The sequence below is a fragment of the Carassius gibelio genome, chromosome B23 (genome assembly GCF_023724105.1).
Source record: "Carassius gibelio isolate Cgi1373 ecotype wild population from Czech Republic chromosome B23, carGib1.2-hapl.c, whole genome shotgun sequence".
In the NCBI taxonomy this organism is placed as follows: Eukaryota; Metazoa; Chordata; class Actinopteri; order Cypriniformes; family Cyprinidae; genus Carassius; species Carassius gibelio.
Genome location: NC_068418.1, coordinates 26,723,495 through 26,742,308, shown reverse-complemented (window position 1 = coordinate 26,742,308; position 18,814 = coordinate 26,723,495). Strand labels below are relative to the sequence as shown.

The window sequence follows — 18,814 nt, the reverse complement described above, 5'->3', positions numbered from 1 at the left end:
ATTCTAATTCCTGAGTTGCCAGCCCTTTCAACTCCTTTAACATATAATCTAACCTGTGGCTTTTGGTTATAAGATAAATCATTCAGATGACTATGAGAGAAGATTTGTCTTTTTCTACTCTTTCAGTGTGATCATGTATTAAAGCAAACATACTTTCTTCGTAGCGTATCCTTTTGTGCCGTGTGGCCTTGGCTCTGGATCAGTCTGAGTCTTTGTCCTCTGCCTCGTGCGCATGATTCTGGTGGTGTTCACTCGGACTGGAAAGTCTTGATCTGATGACAGTGTTTCCTCAGTATACCTCGGTGTCAGTGTGATTCCAGTCTTTGAGCGTTGCCCGTAGGGAAATGTGGTCTCATCTTGTGCCAGTCTGTTGCTCAGGGTTTGAGCATAAGTGAATGCTCCAGTTCTTGCATGATGGGGCTGAATTCTTGACGAAACATGTTTTAATCCTATGCAAACCTTTGGGGCGTCACGCCTGTGATTTAAAAAATAAATAAATAAAAACTCCTATGTTTCTGAAACTTGTCTTTTTGTTTGTTTTTTTCACTTTTTATATTCTATTAATTTTTCACAATTTTCCAAGCTCTCTTTTATTTTGTTAAGGGCTGTTTCACCAAAAGTATTTTTTTTTTTTTTTTGGAAAACCATGATTCTCAACCCAGTGTATGACTTCCATAATTATTTCCCATATTTCTTTTTCATGTCATTGTAAACTGGACTGTCCAAATCATCAAGATCGATCTTAGATGTAGCATTCCCAGACCCCATTTTTGCAATCCAAGACTTTACCTTTACATTTACATAAAATAGCTCACTGTCCCTATGGACTAAATATACTAACTTGATCACGGTAGATACTTGCATGAGATTAATGCAATCAAAATCAAACATTTCGATAACAACACACACAACTCACAGACCCCCATCGGGATGCTTAAAGATTGTTTTAATGTGCTCTACATGTTACTGTTATCACGAGACGTGCTCTGTTCAATACTTAAACAAGTTATTATGTAAAAAGAAAATGTCCTTGGAGCTAAACCAAAACCAAAACAATATGAGAGCCACTGAACTCTTTTCTGGTCGTGTTGTATTTAATAGACGGTCCCTATCTCTGTGTCTTTGGTTTCATGTCCAGACTGCATGACTGTCTATTTTTACTCTTTAACCCTACAGGGAGAGAGTGATGTTAACCCAGCGGTGGAAGTCCTGCATTAATAACAGATCATGAATATAAAACTCATTTAGATCCTCTTGCTTTCAGATTCTATGCTTTCTGATTTCTCAATCCGGATTATTACCCTGGTTTAAAAAACTCACACTTGCTGATTGGTTTAATGTGCTCTACATGTTACTGTCATTACGAGACATGCTCTGTTCAATACTTTATACGAGCTATTAGAGCACATCTAAAATCATTAAAAAAATGAATTATGATTTAAAAAAAATGGACCTTAACCAAAACAATATAAATACGGTTGATAGAGCCACTGAACTCTTTTCTGGTCGTGTTGTATTTTGTAGACGGCCCCTATCCTCGTGTCTTTGGTTTCATGTCCAGACTGCATGACTGTCTATTTTTACTCTTTAACATCACACTGCAGTTGTGCTGTTCACGTGTATCTCTACTGATTTCTATGTGATGTCCAGCACTGCACAGAGAGAGATGGATGTGAACCCAGCGGTGGAAGTCCTGCATTAACACCAGATCATAAATATAAAACTCCCATTTAGCTTTCACTGTCTATGCTTTCTGATTTCTCAATCCGGATTTGATCCAACTAAGGCATGGACACCAGGTGAGTTAACAATATCATGGCTTGCATGAAGACTAAATATTAATAGCATGCTTAATATTGTAATTAAAAGATGTCTCCAATATCTAGATGAGTTCATTAATAATGTGAAAATACGTGCTAAACGAATGTCATGTTGAAATGATTACAGTATGAATGTACAGAAAGCACATTGTTGTTTTGTTGTGTGGCACAGGGCACGGTTAGAGAGTCGACTGACAGAGTATGTCAAAAACACACTCACTTACATCGAGACCGTAAGAGTTTTCTGTGACCAAGAGCAGAGCTGGACGTCTGAGAGACGGGCAGAGCTTGAGAAGTTGAGAGACATCAGTGAAAATCATCATCAGGAGGAAGACCTCGGTGCTGTCCTCACAGACACATTAGTGGGGCTGAAGAAACTTGAGTTTTTCCTGGAAGCAGTGGAGAAGCTTTCACTGACCTCGAGTCATGTCTTCAGCGGACAGGTGTTCCTGCTGCAGGGAAAGAGCCCTGAAAGAGTGCAGTCGCTCATCACAGATGCCAGGATAGATGCTCCTCTCCTCATCCACTTCAGAAGAGATGCAGAAACCTTCTTCAGGCCTCTAATCGAGAACGTGAATGTCCTGGTCTTCCAGCTACAAAACTACGTCCTCAAAACAGAGCAACTTTGTAGGAGAGTAAAACATAAGTGAGTCTGTTTCTTATAGCCAAAGCAGCTTCAGATTTGACTGAATACCATAATTAGATCTACACAATCATTTCTAAACGTTTTCTCAACAGTTCAGTCGAGTGTGCAGACATGTATAAGTAAGTGCAGTATATATGTTTCTTATTCGAGTTTGAGATGAAAAACAGCAGTAATTACTCTGATATTCTTTACAGATTGAAGACGGATCAACCTTCAGTGCTGCTCGTTCTGGACGCAAGCGAGGACGAGATGAATCTAATGCTTCATCATCTGAACCAGTTGTGTGAAATCAGGTGGGATCTCAAGATTAGACATTTTTAAATCAAATGCTTCGAGAGGTGAACTATTCGTGACCCTGGAGCACAGAAGCAGTCATGAGGGTCAGTTGATTTTATTGAGATTGATACTTCATCACCTGAAAGCTGAATAAATGATCTTTCCATTGATGTCTGGTTTGTTCGGAGGACAATATTTGTCTGAGACACAACTATTAGAAAATCTGGAATCTGAGGGAGCAAAAAAATCTAAATATTGAGAAAATCATCTTTAAAGTTGTTCAGATGAAGTTTTAGCAATGCATATTACTAATCAAAAACTAAGTCCTGATGTATTTACGGTAGGAAACTTATAAAATATCTTCATGGAACATGATCTTAATATTCTAATGATTTTTGGCATAAAAGAAAAATGGGTCATTTTGACTCCTACAATGTTTTGTTGTCTAAATATAGCTGTGCTACTGATGACTGTCTGTTCTCCAGGGACACGTGACCGACTCTGTCTTCTTTCTCCTTGTCCAGGATGAACCAGGACACACGGCTGGCGTTCCTCTTTCAGGAACATGCTCAGGAGTTCATTGCTGTGTTCGGTGAACGTCGCTCGAGTATGAGACAGTTGCTGTCAGATCTGGAGGAGACGGCCGTTAAACTGGACTCGATGAAGAAGGGGGCCAGTATATCCACTGTGGTTGGTAGTTCAGTGGGGATTGCAGGGGGTGTCTTGTCTATTATTGGGATCGTTCTTGCCCCGTTCACTGCAGGAGCATCATTGGTTTGCACCGCATTTGGGGCCGGTCTGGGGGGCATTAGTGCAGTCAATACTATTGTAACAGAGGTCACTGAAACACAAGTCAACAGTCGGCAGGAGCACAATGCACAAAGTTATTTAAAGAGTTACAAGGATGATATGATAAAGATTGAAGAATGTTTGAATGAAGCGGCCAACAGTGAAGGACCTTTAGTGAAGCCTAGAGCAGTGGATGCTAAGACCATTTTAACCTGTGTTGGAGAAGGGGTTAAAGAGCCTGTGAATGTGGCAGATGCAATTGCATCTTTAAGAGTCCATAAAATGGAAAAAGCAACTGCAGCAGCAACCGAGATCGTAATGCAGGATTTAAATACGGTTCGTGATGTACCGCAGGTGGCTAGATACCTGTCCAGGACGGAGCAGCTGGCAAACGTCAAGACATTGGCGACTGTAAAGGTTGTTAGAGGTATATCTGGCTTCGTTAATGCATTCTTTATTGGCCTGGATGGCTATTTGATTTATGATGGAATTAAAAGTCTTGCAAACGGGAGTGAGAGTGAGGTCTCTAGGCTCATCCGCTCCAGGGCAACTCTGTGGGAATCTGAGCTGGAGGCCTGGGAGAAAATACACCATTCCTTATCCACAGGAATAAAGACGATCAGTGAGAGCTGGGATACAGTGAAGAGACCATTTCTTCCTTAGTTCATCATGACAACTTGATTTTAGCATGGTAATGGATTTGAAAATGTTATATCTATACGGTGCTGTGAGTATTTAAGACACACTGCTGCCGCACAAATAGCATATAAAATACCCACCAACTGTTCAACTCTCATCAGTTGTTGTTGTTGTTGTTTTTTGCTCTTGTTGCAACAGAATTGGTATCTTAAATGATTGGGTCCATTATATTAATATAAATAAGCTACTTAATTTTTTTCGACTGTGGAAATTAGAAAAATAATTCAGGCACATTTCAAACAGAAAGTGCAAAAATGGTCTGAATATGTCTCTTCCCGATCATTTAAGGTAACTACACGATGGTGCCGATGTTGATGGCAGCTTTAGGACTCTCTGATCACTTGTTGGTTCATCTTTTACCGTCCTACAGGCAGAAACTACAATCAGCTAAACCTGTATTAAGGACTGTAAAAAGATGGACTAATGAAGTTTTGACCTCACTGATTGGAGTGTTTTTGAACCGATCTGGATGAACTCACAGAGACCGTAACATCATATATCAGTTTCTGTGAGGATATGTGTATTCCTACAAAGACTCAACTAATTTACAATAATGACAAACCGTGGTTCACTTCAAAACTCAGACAGCTCCGTCAGGCCAAAGAAGATACTTACGTGAAGGGGGACAATGTCTTGTATAAACAGGCTAAATACACACTGGAAAAAGAGATCAAAGTGGCAAAGAGGAATTATTCTGGAAAAATTCCAGCGACTCAGCATCACTGTGGAAAAGTCTGAAGGGGATCACGAATTACAAGACGAATCATCGGTACAACCCTCCCTTCTATTCAAGAACTGTACTTATCCAGAGTGAGGAAAAGGGCTGTCAAAATCACTCTGGACCCCTCACATCCAGCACACTCCCTCTTTGAACTGTGTCCATCTGGTCGACGCTACAGAGCACTGAGCACTAGGACGACCAGACACAGGACCAGTTTCTTCCCTCAGGCAATCCATCTTATGAACAGCTGATAATAACTGTGGAACACACAAACACAATTTTTACACTCATACACTTATTTATCTAACACACATACTTAGTCTACACTTCAAATCTGCACATAATATACCTGTACATATAAAAACTGGCTTTTGTATAATACCTGCCATACAATTGTCAATTTGTATATTGTTATTCCTTACTTGTTCTATTTTTTATTCTTTTATTATTTGTGTTTTTGTTCTGTTGCTGTCATTCTGCTGCACTGGGGAAGCTTCTGTCACTCAAGCAGATTCCTTGTGCAATATATATGCAATAAAGCTCATTCTGATTCTGATTCCTGTAATTTATTCAAGAGTAAATTCTGTTTGCTGTTTGAACCACTGGACTCTGAACTCTTACCAAGTTTTGCAAATAAAATAAAAAAAGTGTGGTGTGTACAATTGCATGATTTGTTCATTTGTTTATTATTATGCTTGTTCCACTTTAAACATTTTCCTGGTGCAAAAATTCCATATTTTGATCACAGAATACATTTAAAAGAAGAAGAAGGGGAAGAAGAAACAATCACAAAATATGCACCATGTTTCAAATTAAGTTAAAAATGTACATCCCATCCTCTGGTTTTTGACAAACACAAATGTACATAGTACAATTAAAACTGTGTCATTGGATCAAAAACAAGAGCTCAGCAGCGCCATCTGATGCTTTGGAGAGTAACTGCAGGCTGCCAAATGAAGTACATCTTCAACATATCAAACCATTTCAACAAGTATGTTATTTTTATTTTTATTTTTCCATCCAATCATGCTGAACATAGTAATGACCAAAAAAATATACAAATTTACAAATCCAAACACATTTATTCCAGATCTGAAAGTTATTTAAAAATATACTTCATGTCTAATGTTTCCCTGTCATAATTATTTTTTATTATTATTATTTTTATATCCCTGGTGATAAAATTCCCTTCTTTAGTCACAGAATACATATAATCTGTAGAAAAAAATAATACTGTGTGTGTATATATATATATATATATATATATATATATATATATATATATATATATATATATATATATGTGTGTGTGTGTGTGTGTGTGTGTGTGTGTGTGTGTGTGTGTGTGTGTGTGTGTGTGTGAATTAATCTTAATATAATTTAAAAAGTATAATAAATTATATAAACTACACTAATATACACATTAGCCTACTAAATTTGTGCAATTATTATTAAAGTAATTCAAATGTGTAATAAAAACATTCATATATATATATATATATATATATATATATATATATATATATATATATATATATATATATATATATATATATATATATATATATATGTGAATACTACACACACGTGTGCATGTGTGTTTAAATATACAGCGTTTAAAATATTAGGATAAATTTATATTTTCATAATTAAAAAGTGAGAGAAAATTAGAGACTGTATAAACAAAATGAGGTAAATGTACCACTCTGCTTTTTTTTTATTTATTTATTTAAGTGCTTTAGCAACTCCTCTATCCGTATGGACACGAACCCTCCTTCGCTATCACTGTCACTTTTATATTTATGAACCCAAATATGAAATATTATCAACATAGATAGACAGTAAAACATCTGTGAACTCTCCTGCTCTTTTTCTTCGAGTGTTTGTGTGTGACGTCACGAGCGTCAGGCGCGAGTCTTCTTGCGTCTCCAAGTGGAGCGGAGAAAAATAGCACATGCGCCAGACACACTTATATAATAATAATAATCTGTAGGCGTTAAATAACGATCAGCAAAAACAAATCAAATCGTTTCCGACATTTATGGACAGAGTTAGCTGATTTTGCAAAAAGCCAAAAATTCCGTTGTATTGTTAATGTACTATATATATATATAATATTTATAGTTTAGAAACAATTGTAACTCCCCTGTATGACTTATGTACGCCATGGAATAAAAATACAAAATGGCAACTGCGACTTTTTTTTCATCTAACAATCCGAAAAACGTATAGTTTAGTACATAAATTATAAATTAATAATTGCGATTACTCTTTTATATTTTTATTCCCGTGGTGTAAAACCATAGACATGCTGTAAACAAGCTATATAGTGTTAAAAAAAAGCGATTCGATAAAAAAAAAAAAAAAAAAACTTTTTACGATTCGTGTGGTATACATTAAATTAATGTTATTTGCATGAATGATTATTAAATATCACAATAAATTGTATTACACTTTATATAGTTATAATAATTGTTGTGATTTCAGTTTACAAACATTCGAACCACACCAAAGGTTCCAGTCCGCCAATCAGCTTAGCGGATTCAGCAGTACTCGGTCGCTGATTGGACGTCCCGATTGTGAGCTGAGCCAATCAGCAGCCGAGTCCAGGCTGCCGTCAGCATAGCGAGTGACGCACGTACAACACACCAGGCTTCACGTGAGACCAACAGTACTGAGGAGAATCGCGCACTGGTCTACAGAGAATAAAGAAAAGGTTTGTCAGATTTATAAAACTATGTTTTAAATCATTTCTAAACACGCTTATGCGGATTCAAACGCGCGCCGTGTTTTAGTCGCGGACGCTCGATGTTTGCGCGAGAGCGTGACCGCGGTTTAACACGGTGTTTACTGCTCGCTTGAGCTCGCACCGGAGCGCAGTTACCGTGTTTAAACGGGGAATCGATGCTGTAACGGCGCTCTTAGATCCGTTTCACGCGTGGATCGCGTTAATTCGTAGTTTCTGGATGATATCCGTGTGTCACGGAGAGATGGGGGATGGTGGCGATGAGGGAATTAGGCGGGAAGGAAAAATGGTGGAATCTTTGTTTAACAAAGGCCTCTGACGAACTACAACAAAAGTGCTCCAGCAAACCGAGAACAAACGTTTAAATTTGTTTTTCTTTTTTAGTTTTCTTTCTGTTTTTCTTTTTTTAACCAACTTATTTATGTGTCCGTGCAATTCAATGCAACATTTTTAATGAATTTTCTTCATTTTTTGGTGAATTCGAATCGCAGTTCTTTCTTCGGTTACCGTTAAATCTGCGTGTTTGAGTAACGTTACTCAAGCGTTATAACGTGTTTCAGCTTGTAACAGGCTGGTATCTGATATAATGAAGATTATTTTATTTTTAAATATTTACATAGTGTTTGAAAACCACGCTGTATGAGATTAGCTGATTTACTAAATAATAGACAATATTAATCAGACATTTTTCTGTATACATTTTCTAAAATGTATGTAAATATGCGTGTGTGTATGTGTGTAACTAAAATCTAAATAACTGTGCATACAAGTGGTGTTTTAAGTATGTGAATTTACACACATTTATACAAATGTGTTTTGTATACTTTTGTCTATATGCAAATTTTTTTAAAAGATACATTAATGCATTTATATTTGCTTATACACACACACGTTTTACATAAACTCGCATTAAATATTTTTGTATTTAATTTTTTTGTATGGCTGAGTGTGTGTGTGTGTATATATATATATATACACACACACACACACACACATTTAAATGTGTATTTTTTTATAAGTTTCTCTCTCTTTATTAATATTAGTTTTTTATTGTGTGTGCATCTGTGTGTGTGTGTGTGGTCAGGTTCGAGTGTGTTTTCTTCTATCAAGATGGTGAAAGGAGACGTAAATAAACCCAAGGGAAAGACGTCTGCGTACGCCTACTTCGTGCAGACGAGTCGCAATGAGCACAAACGCAAGACTCCCGACGTTCCCGTCAACTTCTCTGAGTTCTCCAAGAAGTGCTCCGAGCGATGGAAGGTGAGCGAGCGTCACACTGAGGAAGATGATGATGAAGGTTTCGTCACTAAACGCTGCTCTTCTGTTTCTCCAGGCCCTGAGCGCTTCAGAGAAGGGCAAGTTTGAAGACATGGCCAAAGTGGATAAAGTTCGCTACGACAAGGAGATGAAGACTTACGTGCCGCCCAAAGGAGTCGGGAAGGCCAGCCGGAAGAAGAAAGACCCGAACGCCCCGAAACGCCCGCCGTACGTCACACACACACATCAGTTTAGCATGTTCGTCTCGCATACGTGTGTCTGTGTGTGTAACAAATATTAGAGTATTTCTGTTGTGTAAAATAATATATAAAATTTTAACTATACCTAATATATACTTTATCCAATATATTTCCTCAAACTTGTGTACTAAATATGTATCTTGTAGATTGTGTAAAAAGCTTTAAAAAAAGGTATTTATTAATGTTAGGAACTAAAATATCTGAGAATAATTCATAAACCAATATAAAGTATGTGCATTATTTCTGAATTTTTTTTTTTTTTTAAGAATTTAAGTATATTATAGGATCTACGTGATGTATATTACAATTACATGTGTTTTAAAAATTATTTTCTCTATATTTAGATTTTTTTGCTCCCTCATATTCCAGATTTTCTAATAGTTGTATCGTATCTTGGACAAATATTGTCCTCCAAACATATCTAAGTGTCAGAAAAATGTATGCTTATGACTGGTATTGTGGTCCATGTTCACACACACACACACACATATATATATATATATATATGTATGTATATGTGTGTATGTAATAATACGTGTCTAATAATTGCTACTGTACATGACTCCAGATGTGATTTTAAGGGATCTGGAAATGTATTTCTCTATCTCTTTGCAGATCTGCGTTCTTCGTCTTCTGCTCGGAGTACCGGTCAACGGTGAGGAGCGAGAACCCGAGTCTGTCCATCGGTGAGACCGCCAAGAAGCTGGGCGAGATGTGGTCGAAGCAGAGCATCTCCGACCGCGGGCCGTTCGAGCAAAAAGCCGTCAAACTGCGCGAGAAATACGAGAAGGTGAGCCGCGGATTCACACTCATGTTTATTTAATGTTGTGGGCGTGGCCTGAGACTGAACGCTCTGTGATTGGCAGGACGTGGCGGCGTACCGTGCGGGGGGCGAGGCCTCTAAGAAGGGTCCGGGTCGGCCGATGGGTGCAACTAAAAAGGTCCTGGCTGCTGATGATGATGATGACGACGACGATGATGAAGAGGAGGATGAGGAAGACGATGATGAGGAGGATGATGATGATGATGAGTAGAGTGTTTGTGATGCAGCTTCACTGATGTGAGACGGGCGAAGGGTTATCTTGAGTTTTTCTTTATGTACATGTTTAACGCCTCCAGCAATAACGCAAGTGTTCTGTTCTGTTTTTTGTTTGGGATTTTTTTTTCTTTTTCTTATTTTTGTACACGTTTAGCTGTTGATTCAATAGTGTAGAGGTGCTTTTTTTATAATAAATTTTTTAAAGTTCAGATATTGTGCGTTTGCTGTGGTCTTTCTGATTTAACTGAATGTTTGATGGTTTTACTGTATATTACAAAGAGGAAATAAATTGCGTTTCAAAAATAATTTGGCTTCCATCAAAGAATTTTCAACAGACATTCATTATTCTTCACGCTGTCTGACAATTTCTACCTAATTTGATCTGGGACATTTTATATAGTAAATAAATATATTGTGTGCGTGTATATATACATATATATATATATATATATATATATATATATATTTATATATATATATTATAGTTTCATATTTGTATAATCTATATGAAAATTTTACTAATTGAAGAAAAACAGGTTTGAACACCCATTATCTTACAAAAAAAAACAATTATTTATAAGATAGCTGTGTTCCTGTTTTGTAAGTATACATTGTTTAATTTTATTTAAGAATTTAAAATAACTGATAATGGCCTGGATATAATATCTACATATCAATACAAAGATATATATTTGATATTATACAAATATGCCACACCTGTGAGGTGGATGGATTATCTCGGCAAAGCAGAAGTGCTCACGAACTCAGTTTTAGACAGATTTGAGAGAAATAGGCCTTTTGTGTAGAAAAAGTCTTCGAGCTTTGAGTTTTCAGCTCATGAAAAATGGTAGCCAAAAGAGTGTTGCGTTTATAATTTTGTTCAGTGTATAAGTGTTATTTCTAAATATTTAAGACATTTTATTTCATGTGGAATCTGATAATTAAGGATAAATCTTTTAAATGTTCATTACAAGAAAATAATGATTGTTTTAATAACTTGCATTCATACAGAGAGAGAGATGAAGGATAAACAGTCGTGAGCCGCCGCAGTGACACTGTGTTTATTCTCATTATATTCTCACATCAAGCAGTACAGGTTTGTCATCCAGCACAGAAAAAAATAAATAAATACAAACATACACCATCATGACGGTGAAACTCTGTAACATCACGTGCAAAACACATGGATTCACTCAGGCTTTCATTCACACACATGACAATTTGTGTCGTGGAGCGATGATTCAAGTGTTTATACTGCCATTCAAACACATTTACATTAAATATGTTTATATATTCATATAGAGCTCAAAGAGTGTGTTTTCAGAGTTATTGCCCATATCAGATGTGACTGACTGGAAACCTGTTATAATACTATTAATAATAACACTGTCATTTAATCATTAGAAAGCATGAAGATTTAAGATTTGCACTTCACAGATTTCATGAGATTCAACAAACCAGGTGCGATGTGACACATATTTGACGTGTAACAAGCGCAGCCAATCAGAAAACAGGTAAATCCTCGTGGGCGGAGCTACACAGCATGACACACCATAAATAAAAACAAAAATCATCTTGTGGTGTGTCGCTTGTGTTCACTGCTATTTAAGACAACTCCATGAGCATGAAGGAGATGTGATGCACCGCACACGTGACGGAGAAACAGATGGCACAAAACACACGCTCACATCAAGAAATCTGCTCTCCTCCAGAACAGATGCGTTTCTTCAGCTACCAGCCCTGAATAAATCATGACAAAAAGAAGAAACTCTCTGCTACGCTTCTAAACACTCATGGAAGCTTATGTCCACCATGGAAAACAATATAAAAATGGTAATTACAAGTTGTACATCACAATTCTGATTTGATTTCAGTTCTCGGAAAAAGTCAATTAAAACTGTGAAGCAAAATTTTATATAAGCTCGCAGATGCAAGGAAAAAAGTTTCTTCTTCCCAATTCTTTTTTTATATTACTTGGCAAAAAAAAGAAAATAACTGAATTGTGAGATTTAAAAATTTTAAAAGTCCAAATTCTCCCCCGAAATAGAATTGCGATATATGAAACTCCAAATTCTGAAAAACTCAGAATTCTAAGAAAAAGCCATAACTGAATAGTGAGATTTAAACTCACAATTCAGAGAAAAAAAGTCTGAATGCAAAGAAAAAAAATAAGAATGGCGAGAAAAAGTCAGAACTTTGAGATATAAACTCAAAATTCCAATAGAAAAGACGGAATTCCAAGAAAAAAAAATTTGAATTACGATATATAAACTCTAAATTCCAAGAGAAAAGTCAAAATTCCCCCCCAAAATTTAATTGCAAGATATAAAACTCAGAATTCCCAGAAAAAGTTAATCCTGCAAGAAAAAAATAAAAAAAGCCACAATTCTGAGACAAACTCAGATTTCAGCGAAAAGTTTTCGAATTTTGAGATGTAAACTTATATAAACTTATATATAAAAAGAATTGCAGGGAAAAAAGGTCCAAATTGCAACATAATAAGTTTACTACTAAAGTTTGTTGCAAAATCAAGAAAAAAAAATCTATTGTGAAATGTAAACTCAAAATTAAAAGAAAAAAGTCAGAATTGCAAAACATAAACTTAGAATTCTAAGAAAAAAATTAAAAAGAAGATTTACAATTACAGGTTAATAACTTACAAGTGCTAGATATAAACTTGCAATTGTGAGAAATGTCATAATTGTGAGATAAAAAGTCAATTTATTTATTTTTTATCCAGTGGTGGAAACAGCTTCCACAGTCACTGGTCTGTCCGCGAGCAGCAGTTCACATACAGCACCGGTTTCAAACGAAGGCCGAATGCGTTGAAGGCATCAAATGAAACGCAGCACGACCTGTGCCGAAGAACATGGTCCATCAACCACTAAAACATCAAACGCTGCTACACTTCAGTCTATTAGACGCCATAAATGTTCATCAGCTGCAATCAGCCCATCAGTTTAACATAAAAAATAGTCTTTCGCAAACCACATGTGCTTACAAACGTCACAGCACTAACGACTAACCACTAACACTACAGTAGTAACTAGCATTATATTCTATGTGGATACGATCACACACACAATAACCAGCGCATTCCGGTGACACAATCTTGGCATTGGTGGAAATACCACTTATTTCAAAAATAAGACTTTATATGCTGCTTTAGGAAACATCTGCCATCAGGCTGAGAAAGGAAACCCAGTTTCACTAGCTTATGATGGTCATCCGCTAGTCGTGATGGTTTATCACTTGGACTGTTAGCTCAAGTTGATCTGCTCAACCATCTTGTTTAGGCAGGTTTTAGAGCTGGTTGACCACTTTGCACCAATAATACACCAGCTAACCAAAATACGTCATGTCGACATGTGTGTGCTTTATGTTCAATATCCTTATTGCATTTTCATATTTCACTGAACAATAAGATGTTCTTAAACAAGAAAATAAAGAGAAAGTTTACAGACCACACAGCAAAAATGATTTTCCTGTTTAGTATTTTGGGTAACACTACAATATTCCATGTGTTAACATGAACGAACGCTGAAGAAGCACTTATTAATCTTCGGTCATATTCATTTCAACCTTTACTAATACAAAGTTGCATCTGTTAATATTATTTAATGAACCTGAGCCAACATTAACTAACAAGGAACAGTTGTAATTTTATAAACAAAGATTAATAAAGATTGTAAAAAATCTATTGCACATTGTTAGTTAATGTTAGTTAACCACAGTAATTGTAAAGTGTTGCCCTATTTTTGTCTTGCTTTCCATTATACATTTCTAATATATATGTAATATTATATTTACTATGCATTTAGAAACAAAAGATAAAGTCTTATTTAATGAAAAAAAAAACATTTTAAATTAGTTTTTGCTCAAAAAAAGATAAATATCTGTCTGCGGGGTCAGAAAAATAAACAATTCAAAGCAAAATTTGAAGTCAGATTTTTAAAATAGTTTTAAGCATAAACTCACTTCATTTTGATTATTTTTTTTTAGAAAACAAGACTTTAAGTATATTTTTAAGTAATTTATGTATCTTGATTTACGAATATTTAGATATTTGTACTGGAAACCAGAAGAAAAAAAACACTGAGAAAAACATTTCTGTTCTGAGCCCAAGCCAAAATGCATCAGCAAGCAATAACATTTACAAATCTTAACAACATCTCATTGTTCGCTGTTTAGCCGGGAGAAAAAATATTTAACGCGTGCGTCAAACAGAGATCAGCAACGCAATCACACACACATCTGGAGATCCAGAACTTTCCTATAAGCATGCTGGGATAGAGCTGGACGAAGTGAGGTTTATCAGAAGAGTGAGCACTAGTTCTCTTACGTCAATCAAGGCAGAGTACAAATAAATAATCTGAAACACGAGGAAAACAATATAAAAAGACTCTCATGATTCACCGTAGACCATGAATCAAGGAGCGCACACACACACACACACTGAGCACTTGAACTGTTTCTCCACTCAGACAGAACTCCGTAATGTCTTTAAACCCCCTCAATATCATCATAATCCTCCGAGTCACTGATCGACAGGAACAGGAAGTGAAGCTGTAGCACAGATGCACGATAAAGGCGGCTGTTGGGCTGCTAGGCAACAGTGGGGGTGGGCGGAGCCTAGTGAGGCAGAGGCACTAGGATGTCCACGTAGTTGATGGGAAAGAACCCTGATTGACCGTGGATCATGCCCTCGTACCAGTTGTCATCGATCTGATTGGTCAGAGTTATGATGTCACCCTCCTTGAAGCCGAGCTCACCCTCGTTCTCCGGCTCGAAGTCATACAGCGCGCGACAACACGGCTGATCCAACGGAGCTGAGCGACACACAGAACAAAAGCACTTAGACATTATTATCATTAATGGAAACAGGAACTTAAAATCAAAAGTTATGTTAGTGAAAACACTTTCAGTAACTAAAATATTATACAGAATGCCCATCTGCAAAGGACAGAGTCAAAACACTTAGTATGAAAACAATCAAATAAAAGCCAAATTAAATAAAGAATTGTAAAACACTGGTCAGTTTGGAGATTATGTGCAGTTTAGTATTTCTTTAAGTGTTGCTTCAGACTGGCATAAAGAAAAAATACAGAAAACACATCTAAGTGTTAAATTTATTACACCTTATCTATTTGCATCTGTAGATTACAATTCCAGTTCATACCTTTAAAGAGTTTTTCGTCCACTCCAGCAGCACTTACATACACCAAACTTAACAGTTTTATTCTTCCCTATATTCTGAAGGATTTTACTGAGGGGTTAGTTCATATTTCATTCGCAGCGATTTATATACCATTTGACTCCTCTAAACATGGTACATATGCGCATATTTAAAAGGCTGTGAGTTTGTTTTCTCCACTTCAGCATTAATTTAATTCACCAAAATTTACAGTTTTATTCCCCTCTATAATCTGAAACTTTTTACCGTGGGGTTTGTTCATATTTCATTCACACTAATTTATGCAACACTTTATTCCTAAAAGACATGGCAAAAATGCACATATTTAAACGCTTTGTGTTTTTTCTCCACTTCAGCATTAATTTCTTTCCACAAACCTTACAGTTTTATTCCTCTTTATAATCTGAAGCTTTTTACTGTGGGGTTTGTTCATATTTCATCAACACAGATTTATACAACACTTTATTCCTAAAAGACATGGCAGAAATGCACATATTTAATGCTTTGAGTTTTTTCTCCACTTCAGCATTCATTTCATTCAACAAAACTTACAGTTTTATTCCTCTTTATAATCTGAAGCTTTTTACTGAGGAGTTTGTTCATATTTCATCAACACAGATTTATACAACATTTTATTCCTAAAAAAAAGTTAAAAATTCACATATTTAAACGCTTTGAGTTTTTTCTCCACTTCAGCATTAATTTAATTCACCAAAACTTACAGTTTTATTCCTCTCTTTAATCTGTAGCTTTTTACCATGGGGTTTGTTCATATTTCATTCACACTAATTTATACAACACTTTATTCCTAAAAGAAATGGAAAAAATGCACATATTTAAACGCTTTGTGTTTTTTCTCCACTTCAGCATTAATTTCATTCACCAAAACTTACAGTTTTATTCCTCTCTTTAATCTGTAGCTTTTTACCATGGGGTTTGTTCATATTTCATTCACACTAATTTATACAACACTTTATTCCTAAAAGAAATGGAAAAAATGCACATATTTAAACGCTTTGTGTTTTTTCTCCACTTCAGCATTATTTTCTTTCACCAAAACTTACAGTTTTATTCCTCTCTTTAATCTGTAGCTTTTTACCGTGGGGTTTGTTTATATTTCACCAACACTGATTTATACAACATTTTATTCCTAAAAAAAAAAACATGCCAAAAATGCACATATTTAAACGCTTTGAGTTTTTTCTCCACTTCAGAATTAATTTCATTCAACAAAACTTACAGTTTTATTCCTCTTTATATTCTGAAGTAGGGGTGCTCCGATCACGATCGGCCGATCGTTATGCGCATCTCGTCAGTAAAGCCGGTTCTCTAATCAGCGGTTAATTCCATCAGGTGCGTGATTTCACATAGAGCAGCTGTTACTACACAGAGCCGTTGTTAATAGAGAAGATGCGCAAATCAAGTTAATTTTCAGCGTTTATTGGCGCATCTTCTCAGTTAACAACGGCTCTGTGTAGTAACAGCTGCTCTATGTGAAATCACGCACCTGATGGAATTAACCGCTGATTAGAGAACCGGCTTTACTGACGAGATGCGCATTAACGATCGGCCGATCGTGATCGGAGCACCCCTATTCTGAAGGATTTTACTGAGGGATTTGTTCATATTTCATTCACACTGATTCATACAACACTTTATTCTTAAAAACATGGTGAAAGTGTATTTGTTTTCTGTCTGTTGAAAAATGTAAATCTAAAGTTACCTCTGGAAAAATCTTTAACTCTGATATGCCAACAGAATCAAACAAGAATTTTGAACCCGTCTTCAGATTTCTGTTCAGGACATTGCTCTGAATGTGAATCTAACAATATTGTTATTCTGTGTTGTTATCATTATAGTTTGACATTAAAAAAGAGCTGTAGGATTTACTTTGAAAAATTTTCACTCAGAATTTGCTAATAAATTTCACGAATAATTAAAAATAAATATCAATTAACACTGACTTAAACGTAAAATTCTTAAAATAGTATTTTCTTGTAAAACTCAACTTTTGAGGATGAAATATGAACTGAATACATCTGTTTGCACGTTTTTTTTTTTGTTGCTTTAGTTGCATTCATCTGTTTGTCAGTTTCTTTTTTTTTGTGTTTTTTGTATTTGTGTGTGTTTGTACCTGGTGAGCGCGCAGGTGATTTTGCAGAGTTTATTCCTCCGTTGTAATTCTCACTGGGCAGCTGAAGCTCCATGGGGGGTTTGGGAATGTACTCCCTCCGGGGTCTGTTGGACATTTCCTTTATCCTGTAACACACACACATAGTTAAATCAACAGCACACATTTATAATTATTCAAGTAAAGAATCTCAATCTCCATTGTAAATGTTTAAAATAATACTTCAATATTTATTGGTATGTAATTATATCTGTAAATACAATTTCATTTTATTTTAGAAACATGTTTCTGGTAAATCTGATAAACTACAGTGTTGTTTTAATTTGAATTAGTGTGTCTCCCAGTGGATGTACTGTGTGTGTCATGTGAAGAACCCAGGTGCATGATGGGAGTTTACAGCGTCTGACCTGTCTTCTATCTTACTGGAGAGTTGCTGCAGGATCTCAGCCGCCTGCTGATGATACTCCACCTGAGCCTGGACCAGAGCCGACAGCTGACTCACCTGCTCAATCTACACACACACACACACACACACACACACACACATACAGAGACACACACACACACACAGAGACACACACACACACAAATGTTCAGCTTACTGTAAAAAATTCACAATTATTGAAACAACTTAATGACACAATCACATGAACACAGTTCTCTGATGTCAGCTATATTTAATATTTTTCATTTTTTTTCTGTTTCTTTTTTAATATCATCTGTTTAATTTTACATATTATGATTTAGTTAATTTTCAGTGCGTTTATATATATATATATATATATATATATATATATATATATATATATATATATATATATTTGAACTTCAAGACAAAATTTCTCATTTTTATTTAGTTTAATTAGATGTACTAACTGATGTACTAATTTGAAGCAACTAACACTGAATTAAAAATAAATACGAAGAATATAAACATTAAAAAACTAATGAACATACAATTTAAACTGTTTGATAATAGTAAAAAAAAAAGGTAATTTTTGTTTATGTTTGTTGTTTTTATTAGATTTTGTTCAAATTAAAAACTCGCAATGTTTATTAAAAACTAGAATATTAAATCTAGGATACTAAAATAACACTGGTTTCTGAACTGTATGGTACAGTATATGCAATATGTGAATTTTATACTGTGTAAAATATGAGAATGGACTCTTATTTGGCGTACATTTGACAAAATGTGCAGTGCACACTGAGATACTGTATCCCACAATACAATGT

General features: G+C 35.6%; 3 protein-coding genes across 3 annotated transcripts in view; 2 read left to right on the top strand and 1 right to left on the bottom strand.

The window, feature by feature from the left end:
- Positions 1-1,608: 1,608 nt before the first annotated feature.
- On the top strand, positions 1,609-5,507 carry LOC128011423 (apolipoprotein L3-like). The gene is made up of 5 exons (XM_052593790.1): positions 1,609-1,799; positions 1,993-2,466; positions 2,559-2,585; positions 2,661-2,759; positions 3,267-5,507. The coding sequence occupies exons 1-5, from the start codon at positions 1,789-1,791 to the stop codon at positions 4,192-4,194; spliced, it is 1,539 nt and encodes a 512-aa protein (XP_052449750.1). The 5' UTR covers positions 1,609-1,788; the 3' UTR covers positions 4,195-5,507.
- Positions 5,508-7,505: 1,998 nt separating this feature from the next.
- On the top strand, positions 7,506-10,462 carry LOC128011432 (high mobility group protein B2). The gene is made up of 5 exons (XM_052593801.1): positions 7,506-7,667; positions 8,782-8,957; positions 9,031-9,182; positions 9,830-10,004; positions 10,081-10,462. Exons 2-5 carry the CDS (start codon positions 8,808-8,810, stop codon positions 10,246-10,248), a joined length of 645 nt encoding a protein of 214 aa, XP_052449761.1. The 5' UTR covers positions 7,506-7,667; positions 8,782-8,807; the 3' UTR covers positions 10,249-10,462.
- Positions 10,463-11,300: 838 nt separating this feature from the next.
- Positions 11,301-18,814, bottom strand: part of LOC128011427 (endophilin-A1-like) — a 16,403-nt gene continuing 8,889 nt past the window's right edge. Inside the window, exons 7-9 of the mRNA XM_052593795.1 lie at positions 17,986-18,089; positions 17,582-17,706; positions 11,301-15,082 (exon numbers count right to left, since the gene is read on the bottom strand). Coding sequence (XP_052449755.1) covers positions 14,886-15,082; positions 17,582-17,706; positions 17,986-18,089 — 426 coding nt within the window. The 3' untranslated portion in view covers positions 11,301-14,885. The remainder of the gene's footprint in view (positions 15,083-17,581; positions 17,707-17,985; positions 18,090-18,814) is intronic.

Bases quoted from the DNA above. Each gene is read 5' to 3' on its own strand.
- LOC128011423 (XM_052593790.1), top strand. The intron at 2,467-2,558 runs GTGAGTCTGTTT...TTTTCTCAACAG, and splicing joins TGTAGGAGAGTAAAACATAA to TTCAGTCGAGTGTGCAGACA. The intron at 2,760-3,266 runs GTGGGATCTCAA...CTCCTTGTCCAG, and splicing joins AACCAGTTGTGTGAAATCAG to GATGAACCAGGACACACGGC.
- LOC128011432 (XM_052593801.1), top strand. From the start codon at position 8,808: ATGGTGAAAGGAGACGTAAATAAACCCAAGGGAAAGACGTCTGCGTAC. The intron at 8,958-9,030 runs GTGAGCGAGCGT...CTGTTTCTCCAG, and splicing joins AGTGCTCCGAGCGATGGAAG to GCCCTGAGCGCTTCAGAGAA. The intron at 9,183-9,829 runs GTACGTCACACA...ATCTCTTTGCAG, and splicing joins AACGCCCCGAAACGCCCGCC to ATCTGCGTTCTTCGTCTTCT.